A 16,844-nucleotide genomic window follows, 5' to 3' on the forward strand; every position below is an offset into this window, starting at 1 on the left:
TTTCATAACTGCAATAATAAAATAAATATACAAAATGTATTTATGTATTTAGTACAGGGATTATTTACCTCGGAGATATGCTGGGCCCCTTCGGGCCACATGCTCTTCAAATTGGGATCTTTAGAATGGTACAACAAACGTTTGAAGTCTTGGAAGAGAGGATCCTTGTTCTTGTCCAAAAATCCGTTTATGGAATAAGTAACATCGCCAGCATAATGTGTTATTTTAAAGTGAACCTGATAAACAATTAATTAATTAATATACATATACGTACACAGTTGATAAACGTTTGTAGGAAGGGAGTTTCTACCTTGTGTTTTAATGTTTTCTCTGCAGGCTTTGTTTGCCTCGACGAATAATGTTTATGATCCTTAAGTTTCTTATCCATGGCTTCTAACAGCATTTCGTCAGTTACTTTACCAACATTTAAACATGCTTCGTCCATTATTGCGAGAATACCTGAAATGGTAAAGATTATATATCTATACACATAACTTTTAAATACTTTTCTAACCTTTGTGCGGGGCATCCACAAGTTCACATATAACTGGCAGGCAAATAATTATATTAAGTGATTGTTTTAAGTGCAAAATTACATCCTTAAGGCACAACCTTGTTCCTGTAAATTCCATTGTCTTTATCATAATTATTATGTAAATACTTTGCATCCTGAAGAATATTTTTCAACCTTACTATACATAAGAAAAAGCTAGTACATGTAGTAATGTAAAGATAGTAATCGTCCAAAAATTTCCTTACTTTAAGTTAAAATTTTGTAACAGTTTCTCGCTATCATTCCTTTAATTAATTAATAAGATTAGTGTTACCGTTATTTTCAAGGAGGGCATAGTTCGAAGGCAAAAGGTAAGCGATATTTTGACCGTCTTTTTGAAACGTTGGTCTCTGCACATCTCCTTTGACTTGGATATTAATTTGCCTTCTCTTGCCACCCAAGGAACATGTCAAAGACTTGCTTACAGTCACAGGAAGCTCCGATTGCTGTAACCTGTTAATTAAAATAAAAATTAATTCCATAAAAGATTAAAATATTTTATTATGTAATTACTTTGCAAATTGGTTACATAGAAGTCCCACGAGCTCTCCAATCTTGTCCTCTTTCAAATTCGAATAGAGGGACACTACAAAATCGTTGCCTCCACGACAGTGCATTACAATCAGCTGATCCTGACCCGGAGTGACGCTGAGACCGGTGAGGTCAGTGAACGGTATTCCCTCTTTCATATTCTTAAACTTGGCACAATCCAATTTAAATATGTATCGATTTGTGACTAGCAAAACTCTTTCGGCACATTTATTAAATTTGTTGAACTTGGTCACGAAAGATGAGAAAAGAACCTCTTGGAAGTCGGTTGTCTTCCGTAGATTGTTAACACAGTCGTTGAAGACAGAATACGATGAGTTCTCATCGTGGGATCCGAGGTAGTTGCCTGACCACGTCCTGGTTTGGCCCCAATATAATCGTTTACCTTTAAGTACTGACGCTGCACAAATTTTTAATTTCATCTGAGGCCAGTCCCTTTTCGGTATGTCTTTAAGGATCATGTACGCTCTCCATCTTTGGAAGGCGCCTCGAAGGATCCCAACGACCGGCCTTAAAGCCGCAGGGGCTGACGGCCACTGAATATGTTTGCCATAATCTTTCATACTTCTTGCCCCTGCAAACCTATGCTGAAGCGTTTCGATATACACGCGCATCTTTTTCCTACGATATGCCTCCACCATTACCAAAAGGGCCTTCATTTTTTTGTATAGCTGTCGGGCTTTATATCCTACCGGGAAAAAATTGTATCCATTACACATATTGTAAGTTTGCGACTAAAAATAAAATAATATTGGAGAAACTAAGAGAACGGAAGGTGCTATTGAAGTCACTAAAGGAAATGGAAGGTAGGATGGTGGTAATCTATGAGGTATAGGTATAGTTAAGGAAAATATAATATATATACCTCTCCAAACTTTCTGGATTAAAGTAACTATTCCTGGAATTAGTTCGTTCCTAGCTGCTTCCAGGGCGAATAACGTCTTCGGTGACCTTATGAATATCTTCGTGTGACCATATTTTACGTCGTTGCTAAATTTATGTTCGTCCATTATCACTTTGACGCCATCCTTGTCCGTTCCCGAACGGAAATTAGGCCATGTAAATTGCGAGATCATCTTATACCTAGCAGCAGCATTTATAATTGCATTAGTAAACATAATCATAATAATTACCATTACCGCAGACCTGGTTAAAAAATTTACCTTTTAAGAAATATGTCGTATCTTTGTCTGTAGACGAAACCAGCTCGTCTAACTCGTACATTTTCCACCAACCCCAAATAGCACACCTGATGTCGCACCCTTTCTTCGTTGAAATGAGTCGGCGATTTGAGTTCATTGGGTTTGATACAACGCACATAATGGGGCTCTTTGTTCATCAAATTTTGTACCAATGCTGCCATGGAGTTTTTGAAGAGAGTTCCTGCAGTCTGAGGCCTTTTGGTAGTCTGAATATATATTAATAATAATAAAATAAATATACAAAATGTATTTATGTATTTAGTACAGGGATTATTTACCTCGGAGATATGCTGGGCCCCTTCGGGCCACATGCTCTTCAAATTGGGATCTTTAGAATGGTACAACAAACGTTTGAAGTCTTGGAAGAGAGGATCCTTGTTCTTGTCCAAAAATCCGTTTATGGAATAAGTAACATCGCCAGCATAATGTGTTATTTTAAAGTGAACCTGATAAACAATTAATTAATTAATATACATATACGTACACAGTTGATAAACGTTTGTAGGAAGGGAGTTTCTACCTTGTGTTTTAATGTTTTCTCTGCAGGCTTTGTTTGCCTCGACGAATAATGTTTATGATCCTTAAGTTTCTTATCCATGGCTTCTAACAGCATTTCGTCAGTTACTTTACCAACATTTAAACATGCTTCGTCCATTATTGCGAGAATACCTGAAATGGTAAAGATTATATATCTATACACATAACTTTTAAATACTTTTCTAACCTTTGTGCGGGGCATCCACAAGTTCACAGATGATTTGGTTATTAAAGTAGTCGATATGGGTCCACTCTATGCCTTCTTTCTGGTATTCCTCTTGTTCTTGTTTCAATACCAATTCTAAAAGAGCCAAAGATTTCAATCCAAGTTATAGACCTTATAAGTTTCATTAAAGAGAATATTTTTATAATTCTGGCAATTATATTGCACAATTTACAACATCACACCAAATTTAGTATCATGTACAGTTCAAAATGATCAAGGTACCTTTTTTTGGTACTGAACAAAAAGATTAAAGTTCATTCTTATATTTCGCACATACCTATAAACAGTTGTTGTAATTTTTCGTTGCAATAATTAATGCAGAATTGTTCAAAACTGTTATTGTCAAAAATTTCGAAGCCATAAATGTCCAACACTCCGATCAAGGAACTTTGGAACTGTTTCCGGCTTGCTTCATCGACTGCTATGGCCGAATTGATCCTGGTAACGATCCAAGTGAACAATCTGTCGTAAATGGCTTTGGCTAGAGCATCTCTACCATAAGTAGCTTCACTCTGAGTATGCTCTTTTCTCATGATGTCTCCATGTGCAGCAATAACACGCTCACAAAGGGCATTCTGTAATTCGTCTTCAGGTACCTAAAAATTTACTTATTAAAACGCAACCCAACATACATCCCTTGCATGCATGTTGCATGAATTAGTCAAAACTTAAAAAATACATTATATGTATTAAAATAATTTTCCTCTTAAAGTCATACATACCTTTAATAAAACTGCAACGTTTTGTACCATTTTATGATCCTTCACTCTCAACTGATCTTCCTCCGTGATAAATTCCAAGTTTCCGAGATGAAGTATTGCACCGACAACGTTCCAAAGGGTTTCCTCGTCCGATTTCGTGAACTCGAGGGTGTGCAGAGACGAGGTGACCTCTCTGAAATCGTTTTTATCATTTATGGAGTCCACTTTGGCAGCTTGACCTTGTTTTATATAAAAGTAATGGTCCGTGTTGCGAGTCAAGTTTAAGTTTTGAAGAAGGCTATCTGGAGCACCCAACAATAGCTGTAAGAAAATTCCAAAAACATTTAAAAAATATTGTTATTATAAATAATAAGTGAGCATTAAATTGATATACGTATAATGGTCGAATAGTATAATATATTAAGTAGAGAAAATTACCTGATAAAAACAATGAAAATTCCTTTCTCCACCCTGCTGATAAATAACCCGAGATTTCTCCAATAAATACTTGTTTATGTGTCCCCCAATGGGATCGCCCTTGAAATCGAAGTGAATATCCATATATTTTCCAAATCTTGACGAATTGTCATTACGGTTGGTTTTTGCATTTCCAAAAGCTTCCAATATTGAATTTGATTGTATTAAAACGTTTTTTACCCTTTCAATTTCTTTCTGACCACCTACAAATTAACAATCAATAATTACCCTTAACTATAAATTAAATTTCACATGTGTTAATGACAACATACACAAATTATTTTTATTTTGTGTATATTTGTAGCAGAGTATCCTTCGAATAATATCCTTCATTACCCTCCCCACCCTTACAAAAAATATAAATTAAAAAAAGTGTTTTCTCGTTGTAAAAGGTATTTTTTTTCTTAATAGATAGTCACGCTCTATTTCATTTCTTTTCCACTTCATTTATTAATTTGTTAAGAAATTGATTTTGGAAACCAAATGAAACCTTACAAGTCCGTAAATTGGTTGGCCGTGTAATCTGCCCGGGAATTACCCCACAAAGAGCGAACAGTATTATTTTTCATCGGAATATTTACTTATTGCAAATTACTTTTATTATTTTCATAATAAGTAAATAAAATACCAAAAAAATATTAGTTAATACTTCAAATCAAAGATAAATACATAAACAGAAAATCAATTTTTCTGATAAGCCTTAATGTGTACTGTAGACGTTTCGAAATACACATATAAAAAGATAAGATATTATACATATATGTATTTGCTGGTAAAAATTGTCTCATACAATGTTTGATCATACTTATGTATCACTTTCCCATTTTTAGAAATTAACAACTCAAAAATACGTAAAATAATAATTGTTGAATGTTGCGGGTGTGTTGCTGGCCTAGATTTTCCTAAGGAACACTTAAACCCTCTTCGATAAAAATTAATTTATCGAAGTCTATTTTTTAGATATAACGGCCGAATATTTTCTATCGGTGGTATTCTTCTTGGAGCAGTACGAGCAGTAAACGACTTATGTGATTTTTAACTTTTTAATAATCAACATACACTTAAACTAACACCAAAAAAAAACACTTAAAAATAACTACAATGAATGAACTACTGATGAACTGAATAGATAATTGATTGAACTTGGCAGAGAAAACTAAATGGTTGAAAACATGAAAACTTAATGAACTTTTAGATAGATAAAATGCTTAAATATGACAAGAAAATATAGGGGGTGGAGGTACGTTAGTGGGGTGTTTTTGACCTTAGGCTACGGTTAGTGACTACGTGACTAAAATCAGAATATTGTTGTGGATGGAAAGACCATCGACCCATCTGGTGACTAACGCGAAGGGACGTTACCTGCCGAGGAAAAACCTAAATACAATAACGATAACATTCCTTTGTTGCAGGCACGTTATTATAAACTTAACACTGCGAAATACACAAATGTTTTTCGTTGTTCAAAAGGCGCATCATGAATTGCGCCCCAACAATAATAATAAACAGCAAATAAATGTACAGTTTCATAACTGCAATTTTTGAAGTGATTTTTTTTTCTACAAAGTAAATATAAAATACCCTTTCCAAACCCAGATTTGGAACATTGCCAAATACTTGTTTTTTATTCCTTACTGTTTTAAAATTTCGTAACCAAAATTTATTTAATTTTAATTTAAATTCGAACTTCGTACCATAAAAATAGGTACAAATTTTCTAATCAATATTCTGGAAGGCAATGCTCGGAAAAAAAACTGCCCAAATCGAGAAAGCAACACGTTAGTTACCATTTTCGAAACCGTTAACATTTTTTATTATTTATATGGAATTTTTATAAAATACAGCAGGTATTATATCATACGAAGTGTTTGTAATCAGAACTACAAGGCAAAAGATAAAAGTGATATAGTAAATATCCCATATACAGAAACTTGATGTAATCAAAAGTTTATTTAAACGTATTAATTCGTCGTTTCAATGTCAGTCACGATCACTAACTATGGTGACCAATAAATTTATGCAAGAGAAGTAGGTGATAGGTGCTGGTTTCTAAGATGTTCAACTTACAATTTCAATTGCAATGTATCTAATGACGTACTTTCTTTTGTCTTTTTTTTTATTAACTTAACGAAAATAATTATTCTTCATTGGATGCTTTTTCTTACAGTGAAAGGACTAGTAGCAATTAAAATAAAAAAAATGACCACAACGAAAACCACAAAAAAGTGTACCTATGTTAGAAAAAAATCTCACCACCAATAAAAAAGTAAATAAAAAAAACATTAAATCACAATAATTTCACAAACATGCAAAAACATGGATTTCTTAGTTTTTAGTAATTAACATTTACTTATTAGTAAGGTGGTAAAATCATTCACGTAAAACTCACCACTATATTTATCAGGGCTGACACCTGTAAAACATTTTTCAAACACTTGAATAATTTCTCTTAACACCCTGTATTAAAATGCGAAAAGAATCAATTTTTTTCTACACACTAATTTTTTAATTTTATAGTCATTCAAACTAAAAAATTTAAACATGCCGCTAAAAATGCAACAATGCACAACTGTCAAATTTCAAAATACCTAACCCTAAATAAAATAATTTGAAAAATGCTTAAAATGAAGCAAAATATAGTATAAATCTTATAAAAAACATTGGCCCAAAGTGCTACTACCTATTAGTGATGACTTTAATAGTTTTTAGTAATTTTGTGTACCTATTTTATTTAATTTTTAGAATATTTTAGGTTAGGTGTTCTGAAGTTTGACAATACAATATGGCAACGATGAAACTCGCGGGAAAATTAAAATGATATACATAAATAAATACATGATAAAATGATTCTATAAAAATGTAATTACTGTAAAATTAAGCAGATGATACACACTGCAGACTAACAAATAGTAAAAAGGGATTTTCCAATCAATTCAAATTGACTCAAAATCATTTTTTACGGTCTAATCTACGAATACTAAAAAAAATCTAACTACTGCCATTTTAAAAGTGAAAAAAAATTGAAGCAATAATAATATGTACTTCTACGATATTATTAAGCATTTTTTTGTACACCCCAACTATTACGAGAAAAAATAATAATAAAAAAAACGCACTTACCGATATTTGTAACAGCTGCAATGTATTTCATTATTATTTTGGATGCTTCCGTTTTTCCAGAGCCGGATTCACCGCTAATTACAATACACGTATCCCGACCCTGTTTTTTCATCACTTTATGAGCAGCATCAGCGATAGCAAATATGTGGGGAGGATTTTCAAATAACTCTCGTCCTTGACAAACAATAAACTTAGTAAATGTGTTTGAAAAAATATTAAAATTACAAAATACAATAAAAAATACAAAATTTTAAAAAAATGTTAGAAACAAAAAATATTTAAATCGTAAATAAAAAATAACAGATGATATCTATAAAAAAAATAAAAAAATACGAAAAATTAACGAAATAAAAGAGAAATGTTTTAAAAAAAAATATACATAAGTGACTAAATAATTAAACAAAAATGTCGCATACCTTTGTATTGGTTAACATAATTGCTATCGTATATGTTCATTGTTCTATAAGGATTGACAGAAACGCATACTTCGCCGATATACGTATAGATTTTACCATGTTTAAATCTGAAAATAAAAATTATATTATTGAATAAATAAAATAAAATAGTAAAATTGGAAAAAAAATGTTCGTGTATTATATGGGGTATTATTCGAAAGGTCTTGTTCTTTTCCACAANCTGTGGCGTCAGGATTTTGACTGTTAGGCTGTTGAAGGCAGTCTTTCTTCATTGTTTCCGCAGAATATTTGAGAAAATGATGGAGGCTGATGGGTAATGTAGCTGTGGCAGGCAAATGGGACAAGTAATCGGCAACAGATGAACCTGTGGAAACCAGTGGTTGCCATGGGGACATAGACGGTTGCTGGGGCTGTTGTTGCTGATGTAAAGATTGCGATTGTTGTTGAAGAATCTGGGATTGGCGAGCTTGTTGTTGTTGCTGATGGTGCGAATGAGACGTCCGAAGGAGATCTTGTTGATTGTCTTGCTTTACCTACATAAACAAAATTTTGGAATTTTGGCAAAAGGGGATAGTATGGTTGGTGCACATACCTTTTCTGAATTTGCCTGATCTTTTTCTTGTTGTTGAGATGCAATGGATTGTGACGATGATATCTATAAAAAAAATAAAAAAATACGAAAAATTAACGAAATAAAAGAGAAATGTTTTAAAAAAAAATATACATAAGTGACTAAATAATTAAACAAAAATGTCGCATACCTTTGTATTGGTTAACATAATTGCTATCGTATATGTTCATTGTTCTATAAGGATTGACAGAAACGCATACTTCGCCGATATACGTATAGATTTTACCATGTTTAAATCTGAAAATAAGAATTATATCATTGAATAAATAAAATAAAATAGTAAAATTGGAAAAAAAATGTTCGTGTATTATATGGGGTATTATTCGAAAGGTCTTGTTCTTTTCCACAACTACTGAAACTACAACAACAAATGTGTGGTTTCTATGTTCGGTGAACGTTCTGCCATACCTGTATATAACAATTATTTATTGATTGTCAATTTTACAAACTTAAACGTAACAAATATAACAATTTTTTTTTCCGTACGTATTAGAAATAAGCCTAAATACCAGACAGAACATCGACCTTACTATACAAAATCTATCACAGGCTTTTATCGTAATAAAAAAACGACCTTTATCAGAAAAGACATTCTTTAATTGAAAAAATAAATCTCGACATTGAAATGCTATCGCCAGTCTTTTGTTTTGTTAGACAATATAACATTACAAGAAACAATTGCATCGTATTTCCGCCTTTGGTTAATGTTATGAACAATTAGACAAAAGTTAACACCTGCTAAACCCGTTTAAATTCAATTGAAAAAAGTAGACAATATTTAGACGCCCATTACTTTATCTGGAAATCAATACCTTGCTTATAAAGTACCTATAACACAACCTTCAGGAATAAATAATAACAAAAGTCGCAAAAATATTTCCATTGTTTAATCGTTGGGTAGTGCTCTTACATATACACTAGTGGCGAGTTGATAACCGGACATAGGGATATTCTAACACGACGTGGTATACGAAAATTAGTACAAATACCTGGTTCATAGAGGTAAGGCAAATCGTTCCTAGAAGCATATTTTGTTGCTTTTTCAGACACGCCTTTAAATTGCATTTATTGGATTTACATTACTTTATTTTTTATATAAAAAATGGCTGAAGATATTTCCCTATACCACGTCGTATTATTTTCATACGATGATGCCTCCATTACTGCATGTAGTACCAAATAGAGTATCATTATGTTCGGTTATCAACTCGCCATTAGGGTATATTAAGAACACTGTAAACAATCTATATCCCTAATAATACTTTATAATATTGTATGAGTATAAGGAAGCTTTCTTGAGTATTTATCGTAAGAAATCAGTGGTGGAAAAGTTTTTTTTTATTTACTTTAATTAATCAAACTGATTCGATGAAAATGGGCATGAATTTTCAATTTCCTTGTTTGCCTGATTACAAAACCACAAAAAAGTGTACCTATGTTAGAAAAAAATCTCACCACCAATAAAAAAGTAAATAAAAAAAACATTAAATCACAATAATTTCACAAACATGCAAAAACATGGATTTCTTAGTTTTTAGTAATTAACATTTACTTATTAGTAAGGTGGTAAAATCATTCACGTAAAACTCACCACTATATTTATCAGGGCTGACACCTGTAAAACATTTTTCAAACACTTGAATAATTTCTCTTAACACCCTGTATTAAAATGCGAAAAGAATCAATTTTTTTCTACACACTAATTTTTTAATTTTATAGTCATTCAAACTAAAAAATTTAAACATGCCGCTAAAAATGCAACAATGCACAACTGTCAAATTTCAAAATACCTAACCCTAAATAAAATAATTTGAAAAATGCTTAAAATGAAGCAAAATATAGTATAAATCTTATAAAAAACATTGGCCCAAAGTGCTACTACCTATTAGTGATGACTTTAATAGTTTTTAGTAATTTTGTGTACCTATTTTATTTAATTTTTAGAATATTTTAGGTTAGGTGTTCTGAAGTTTGACAATACAATATGGCAACGATGAAACTCGCGGGAAAATTAAAATGATATACATAAATAAATACATGATAAAATGATTCTATAAAAATGTAATTACTGTAAAATTAAGCAGATGATACACACTGCAGACTAACAAATAGTAAAAAGGGATTTTCCAATCAATTCAAATTGACTCAAAATCATTTTTTACGGTCTAATCTACGAATACTAAAAAAAATCTAACTACTGCCATTTTAAAAGTGAAAAAAAATTGAAGCAATAATAATATGTACTTCTACGATATTATTAAGCATTTTTTTGTACACCCCAACTATTACGAGAAAAAATAATAATAAAAAAAACGCACTTACCGATATTTGTAACAGCTGCAATGTATTTCATTATTATTTTGGATGCTTCCGTTTTTCCAGAGCCGGATTCACCGCTAATTACAATACACGTATCCCGACCCTGTTTTTTCATCACTTTATGAGCAGCATCAGCGATAGCAAATATGTGGGGAGGATTTTCAAATAACTCTCGTCCTTGACAAACAATAAACTTAGTAAATGTGTTTGAAAAAATATTAAAATTACAAAATACAATAAAAAATACAAAATTTTAAAAAAATGTTAGAAACAAAAAATATTTAAATCGTAAATAAAAAATAACAGATGATATCTATAAAAAAAATAAAAAAATACGAAAAATTAACGAAATAAAAGAGAAATGTTTTAAAAAAAAATATACATAAGTGACTAAATAATTAAACAAAAATGTCGCATACCTTTGTATTGGTTAACATAATTGCTATCGTATATGTTCATTGTTCTATAAGGATTGACAGAAACGCATACTTCGCCGATATACGTATAGATTTTACCATGTTTAAATCTGAAAATAAAAATTATATTATTGAATAAATAAAATAAAATAGTAAAATNTGAATCATCTTTAATGATTTCAATTTTTTTTTAAAAAATAACTATTGGAATTTAGCCGGTTAAATATGTATTGAACCCTGACTCTGACCAGAAAATATGATTTGATTTAAATTGACAATATACCCTCTTGTAAATACGACGCACACAAGTACAATTATAATTGTTTCAAAGTAAACTTCAAGAACTTAAGAGACTCCCACGATAAATGTATATTTGTAAATTGGCATGTGCCTGAATAAGCCAAAAAAAGAAAGTAAAATTTGAATCAAATTACTAACAGAAGCAACAGACTATATTTATAGAAAATGTATCTATAATTTCGTGAAACATGACTTTACCTCCCGGGGGTTATTATATCTTAAAAAAAGTAACGTCTGTCACGCCCCTTATAAGGGCCACAACATCAATTTAAAAATAAAGTCCAACTAACCTTAATTCCAAGTTTTTCATAAAACTGTCCAAGTCAATTTTGTCCAAGAGAACGAAGTCTCCGACGCCAATTTCCTTTTGAATGGTCATTTTGTCGAACAAAAATATTTACACTTTTCCACAAAAACCGAAACCAGTAAGACACATAACCTGAACCACGGCCCTCTTCACGTTAAAAATTCACGCAAACTCGGATTATAACTTATTGTTAGACACGTTTTTGTATGTAGCTAACTGGTTTGTTAACCAATACTACTTTTGTTTTAACCGTCAAGCATTCTAGCAGCGATGTAACAAAATAATCACTAAATGCATGTTAAGCTATGTAAAGTTGAAGTAAAGAACCCGCGAACTGTAAGTCCGTGAGCGAACACTGAACATGCGCACTGTTTCATATGTAGCATTTTAATGACCTCGGATGTACAGTATGCACCGAAATAAATGCACCAACTAAATTCAAAACAAAGGAAAACAATTTAACAAAATCAATTGTTTATACACCTAAAACAATAATTAGTAAATGTATAATTACTACAAAAAAGTCATATCTATCAATAATAGGTGGCGTAATATTGTTATAAACATAGGATAAGAGGCGGAAAAGAAGTAGGCGTGGAAAGAGCGTATGGGCGGTGCAACAATAGCGCCGCACGTTAGATGTAGAACAAAATATAATAACGCAGTTACGTAAACAAATGATAATAGGCGGGGCATTTTGAGCGTGACAAAAGTATATGGGTGGGGCAGCAAACAGTGTCGTACGTTAAATGTAGATAAACAGTTAAATGTACATATAATTAAAACTAAAACGTTTTGACAATAGAACCAATATTGTAAAAAAGGTGGTGAAATTGTAGGCGTGGTAAGAACATATGGGTGGCGCAGCAAACAGTACCGCAGAACAAAACTAACGTAGTAGTGTAAATAAAATGTAACAGACCGAGTGGTAGTAGGCGTGACAAGAACGCATGGGTGGGGCAGTGAACAGTGCCGCACGTTAAACGTACAAATATTAAAATTTTGAAATTCTTTATTTCAAAAATTATATCACAATACACAAGCAAATTCTTAATCATATATAGGAAGCTCTATATGTAAGCATACGAATAATATAAGGAGGATACCAAAAAGCAAGAATAATAACTGTGTATAGGTACTTAATCTTACAATCAGAAAAATATTCCTTTTCCTTTCATTTTTCCTATCTCCATTCGAAAAATATAAATGAAAATTCTTCAATGAGCTCACCATCACCATCATATTGTACAAATATAAACGTATTCTAATATTAATTACTTGTTTGTACTGATTTTATTAATATATGTATATACTATGTATGTATACTGTTTACTTACAAGGATATTACAAGATTGTAAACGTATGCATCAATTTAAAATAAATAAATAAACAAATTGGTGACTAGACAGAGGTAACATTCAGAATAAACAAACATAATTTATCGTCATTATAATAATAACAACACTAAATAAAATAAGGATATCAATAATAATAATAATAATACTAATAAAATAGGTAAACAATTAAAAAAAACTTAATTTCTGATTCTGACTATTTATAACATAACATAATATAATTTTAATATGTTGATAAAATCGTATTCTTCATAAAAACTACATATATCACTGGTCACTTTCCCAAAAAAAAAAAAACAAAACAAAACAAAATAAACTCGCAAGTAAACTGTTGTTTGTTTGTTTTTTTTTTTTATAAACGTAGTTCTCAAAAAACTTGAGTAAGTTAAACTAAAAACATGGACCATCCGAACCATACGTTTCATTTTTAATGTTTTATTGCTTTGTTTTCAACTGTAATACGTAATAGTGACCTTTTTACAACTATATATATGTATATTGCTTCAAATTTTACAAAAACTCAAAAACTATTCTTCCCGCCTCTCAGCTTCTGTTAGTTTCACGTAAAAACAAAAAATACCTAACAAACGAATGATTCTTTTGCACTAGTTCAGCGTCGTCGCAATAAAAAAAAGTAAGGATCATATTGTTACCGTAGTCCGCCACAATAAAAATACTTTCACGCTATAATACTGTGCGATGCGGAAATACCGGAAGTGACCGCATTAGAATGCAATGCTAGACTTCCGGTTGTAGCAACATTGCCAATACCTTGCTGCGAAAGTTCCGCCTTAACCCTCCTCGCGATATGTGAACGCGTGTGCTTTCTCAAATGATCTTTCCTATAAAACCCTTTACCACACTCGGTACACACATGTCTTTTCTCACCTGAATGGATAACAAAGTGCAACGTTAATTGCTCCTTCCTCTTGAACGCCTTCAAACAGACCGTACAAACATACGGACGTTCTGGGTTGTGCGACTGTTTGTGTCTTGTAAGGTGGTCTTTGCGTTTCAGCCCAGCCCCACATATATCACAAACGAACCGCCTTTCGAGGGTGTGGCCGACAAGATGTTGTTCGAGCAACTCCTTTTCCGGATAAGCCATGTGACATTCAGGGCAACAGAACAAAGTGGAACCGTCGAGGGCGGTCGTTAGCCGTATCTCACCCGGTTTGGGGCGTGTACGTTTCTCCTTTTCCGGTTTTCTTTTCTTTTTCTTTTTGGGTGGAGTGACGGTGGTCGTCAATTGGGAGGAGTTTATCGTTGGTAAGGCGTTGACGTTATTTGTAAACGTCCCTAGGCCACTTCTATTGCTATTATTGGCAGAATTCGACGAGGTAGATGAAATACAATTGTTCACTTGACTCAGTAGAGCTGTGGCGTCAGGATTTTGACTGTTAGGCTGTTGAAGGCAGTCTTTCTTCATTGTTTCCGCAGAATATTTGAGAAAATGATGGAGGCTGATGGGTAATGTAGCTGTGGCAGGCAAATGGGACAAGTAATCGGCAACAGATGAACCTGTGGAAACCAGTGGTTGCCATGGGGACATAGACGGTTGCTGGGGCTGTTGTTGCTGATGTAAAGATTGCGATTGTTGTTGAAGAATCTGGGATTGGCGAGCTTGTTGTTGTTGCTGATGGTGCGAATGAGACGTCCGAAGGAGATCTTGTTGATTGTCTTGCTTTACCTACATAAACAAAATTTTGGAATTTTGGCAAAAGGGGATAGTATGGTTGGTGCACATACCTTTTCTGAATTTGCCTGATCTTTTTCTTGTTGTTGAGATGCAATGGATTGTGACTGTTGTAACATAGCAGCACACAGTTCCTGGGCGAGTTCCTGCTGATCGAACATTTGTCTTTTTTCTGGTCTGACATTGGAATGATTTGAATAAGACGAGTTTTGCCTGTCATAGTTGCTTCCTGGGAATTTAGATGAGTTGAGTAGATTCTGGTGGTTTTGGGGAGGATGGTGTTGGGTGAAAGACGGGATACCATTGGCAGTGTACCTCTGGGTACCTGAACTGTCTTGGGAACACAGTGAAACGCTATCATGGTTGAATTTGGCCGCGAATTGATGTATTGGAAAATGACCACCGAATGGAGAGAAATTCATACTGAATCCACCAAATACTAGAAAATACCACAAAAAATGTACTTGTTATTTCGCAAATGCTAACAGAACAACCGCCCTATAGTTCTGATTTTAAATTATAATGAATTGTTGACAACTGAAATATATTTTAGATTGTTTTATTCTTGGTATGACCACTGACGTTAAATTAATAATTATTAAGGATTAGCTGAATGCTTCTAATATAATACAAAACATATAAAAATACAATGACAGTAAAAATTACCGATTACCTTAATTGCTATTGAAACGGTTATAGACGATATTGATTGCATGCTTACATTAAACAAGAATGTAAAAAATCGCTTACCATGTTGTGAAGAATGTTTTTATATTGAAAGGGTTTAATAACAGAACATTATTTGTAAATCTCCTATCTCAATCACAGTAAACTCACTTTACCCTCGCCATTTCACATGCGTACAACCATTAGCTAGTGAAAGAGGGATGAAACATCAACTAGGGTGGTTGTATGAATTTTAAAAATGTGCGATTATTTCTAAAGTACCGTCAGACGTACAAACAAATCAACTACTGTTAATCACATAACGCTTTTATTGATAAAAAATGATAAACATCTTATCGTGAAATTTTTTGAAAATTACGTTTCTGAAACTGTAAATAAAAAGAAATTACAGAAATTAGTTGCAATAAAAGAATTTTCGGTTGTTTCTGTTACATTGTCCACAATAAATGTAATAAACGCTCAAGAGATGAAATTGTTTGTTTAATTGTAAACTCGTACAACATCCCATTGTATTTTCTAGGACCCGCTACTGGTGAATTAATATTTCTTTTAAATTAAAGGTTACATGATCATAGATGATTTGGCAGGTGAGACCCTGGTGAGACCATTGAGAATAAGATCATAGAAGATATGATAAATCTTATCTATCTATGTAGTAGATGATGGACTGATATTTTTGTAGGTTAGATTTATTTTGCCGCTTAGTGTTCCAAGATTTTTATTAGTATTTTCTTCTTTTTTAAAAGAAATTACACAATGTCACAATTACCTGCAACTTTAACACCAACTAGCTCAGCTGAAGAAAAAATTTCGCAAGGTATAACAGCAGAAGTGCCATGGGGCTGTCTTATTCCTAATAGATTAGGTTTACAAAAAGTTGGTGAGTTAAAATATATACATTTTTTCTTCTTCTTTTACTGCAGATTACAGTAGATTTTTATTTATTTCTGGTATATATCTATACGTATTTCTGTTTAGATTTATATGATGAAGAAATTACATTTGGGAGATCTTTAGATTGCACTGTGCGTGCACAAGAAAAATTTATTACAAAAGGCAGAATTAGCTATATCAGTATGTTACATTTTATAGTAAATATAAAAGCCAACCGTTTCCCTGTTATTCGCGATGTAAGTAGAAATGGTACATGGGTAAATGGAATCCTTGTTGGAAAAGAGAAGGAAGTTATTCTCCAAGATGGGGACAAGATTTCAGTAGGCATGAAAAACTACACTAGTAAGTGCACACATCACCTGTCTAGTAACGTATGTAGAAATCAATTTATTATAATTCAGAAAACTTGACCGATATTTCCTTAATTACATATATATTTTCAATAGGCTATGCCTTTC

The 16,844-nt window shown here is 32.4% G+C and overlaps 4 protein-coding genes across 8 annotated transcripts in view; 1 reads left to right on the forward strand and 3 right to left on the reverse strand.

Moving 5' to 3' along the window:
- Positions 1 to 2: 2 nt before the first annotated feature.
- Positions 3 to 540, reverse strand: LOC112904895 (myosin-IA-like). Its single transcript, XM_025976062.1, has 3 exons — positions 515 to 540; positions 311 to 459; positions 3 to 236 (listed from the first exon to the last, which is right to left on the reverse strand). The coding sequence occupies exons 2-3, from the start codon at positions 443 to 445 to the stop codon at positions 3 to 5; spliced, it is 369 nt and encodes a 122-aa protein (XP_025831847.1). The 5' UTR covers positions 446 to 459; positions 515 to 540.
- A 5-nt stretch (positions 541 to 545) lies between these two features.
- On the reverse strand, positions 546 to 12,058 carry LOC108732623 (myosin-IA). Of its 3 annotated transcripts, XM_025976112.1 has the most exons (14): positions 11,738 to 12,058; positions 11,151 to 11,257; positions 10,735 to 10,908; positions 6,635 to 6,658; positions 4,207 to 4,448; positions 3,790 to 4,089; positions 3,345 to 3,663; positions 3,029 to 3,142; positions 2,825 to 2,973; positions 2,583 to 2,750; positions 2,266 to 2,510; positions 1,968 to 2,185; positions 1,067 to 1,790; positions 546 to 1,006 (listed from the first exon to the last, which is right to left on the reverse strand). In XM_025976112.1, exons 1-14 carry the CDS (start codon positions 11,824 to 11,826, stop codon positions 805 to 807), a joined length of 3,075 nt encoding a protein of 1,024 aa, XP_025831897.1. In that variant the 5' UTR covers positions 11,827 to 12,058; the 3' UTR covers positions 546 to 804. The 3 variants fall into 3 exon arrangements, with proteins under 3 accessions (XP_025831897.1, XP_025831898.1, XP_025831899.1); XM_025976113.1 differs by lacking the exon at positions 6,635 to 6,658; XM_025976114.1 differs by lacking the exons at positions 10,735 to 10,908; positions 11,151 to 11,257; positions 11,738 to 12,058 and adding exons at positions 7,366 to 7,539; positions 7,782 to 7,907.
- Positions 12,059 to 12,214: 156 nt separating this feature from the next.
- On the reverse strand, positions 12,215 to 15,240 carry LOC108732625 (zinc finger and BTB domain-containing protein 49-like). Its single transcript, XM_025976118.1, has 2 exons — positions 14,859 to 15,240; positions 12,215 to 14,799 (listed from the first exon to the last, which is right to left on the reverse strand). The coding sequence occupies exons 1-2, from the start codon at positions 15,225 to 15,227 to the stop codon at positions 13,789 to 13,791; spliced, it is 1,380 nt and encodes a 459-aa protein (XP_025831903.1). The 5' UTR covers positions 15,228 to 15,240; the 3' UTR covers positions 12,215 to 13,788.
- A 775-nt stretch (positions 15,241 to 16,015) lies between these two features.
- Positions 16,016 to 16,844, forward strand: part of LOC108732626 (ovarian-specific serine/threonine-protein kinase Lok-like) — a 3,496-nt gene continuing 2,667 nt past the window's right edge. For 2 of the 3 annotated variants that reach the window (XM_025976116.1, XM_025976117.1), the window contains exons 1-2: positions 16,017 to 16,372; positions 16,471 to 16,728. In XM_025976116.1, coding sequence (XP_025831901.1) covers positions 16,249 to 16,372; positions 16,471 to 16,728 — 382 coding nt within the window. In that variant the 5' untranslated portion in view covers positions 16,017 to 16,248. Of the gene's footprint in view, positions 16,373 to 16,470; positions 16,729 to 16,844 lie in introns of all 3 variants that reach the window. The other variant, XM_025976115.1, reaches the window with a different exon arrangement.

This window comes from Agrilus planipennis, unplaced genomic scaffold (genome assembly GCF_000699045.2).
Source record: "Agrilus planipennis isolate EAB-ADULT unplaced genomic scaffold, Apla_2.0 scaffold71, whole genome shotgun sequence".
Classification (NCBI taxonomy): domain Eukaryota; kingdom Metazoa; phylum Arthropoda; class Insecta; order Coleoptera; family Buprestidae; genus Agrilus; species Agrilus planipennis.

Coding starts and splice junctions, on each gene's coding strand:
- LOC108732625 (XM_025976118.1), bottom strand. CDS start 15,227: ATGAATTTCTCTCCATTCGGTGGTCATTTTCCAATACATCAATTCGCG. Junction 14,800..14,858: donor ATCAGGCAAATTCAGAAAAG/GTATGTGCACCA, acceptor TTGTTTATGTAG/GTAAAGCAAGACAATCAACA.
- LOC108732623 (XM_025976112.1), bottom strand. CDS start 11,826: ATGACCATTCAAAAGGAAATTGGCGTCGGAGACTTCGTTCTCTTGGAC. Junction 3,664..3,789: donor ACGTTGCAGTTTTATTAAAG/GTATGTATGACT, acceptor GTAAATTTTTAG/GTACCTGAAGACGAATTACA. Junction 3,143..3,344: donor ATTACAACAACTGTTTATAG/GTATGTGCGAAA, acceptor TGGCTCTTTTAG/AATTGGTATTGAAACAAGAA.
- LOC112904895 (XM_025976062.1), bottom strand. CDS start 445: ATGGACGAAGCATGTTTAAATGTTGGTAAAGTAACTGACGAAATGCTG. Junction 237..310: donor AGAAAACATTAAAACACAAG/GTAGAAACTCCC, acceptor ATTGTTTATCAG/GTTCACTTTAAAATAACACA.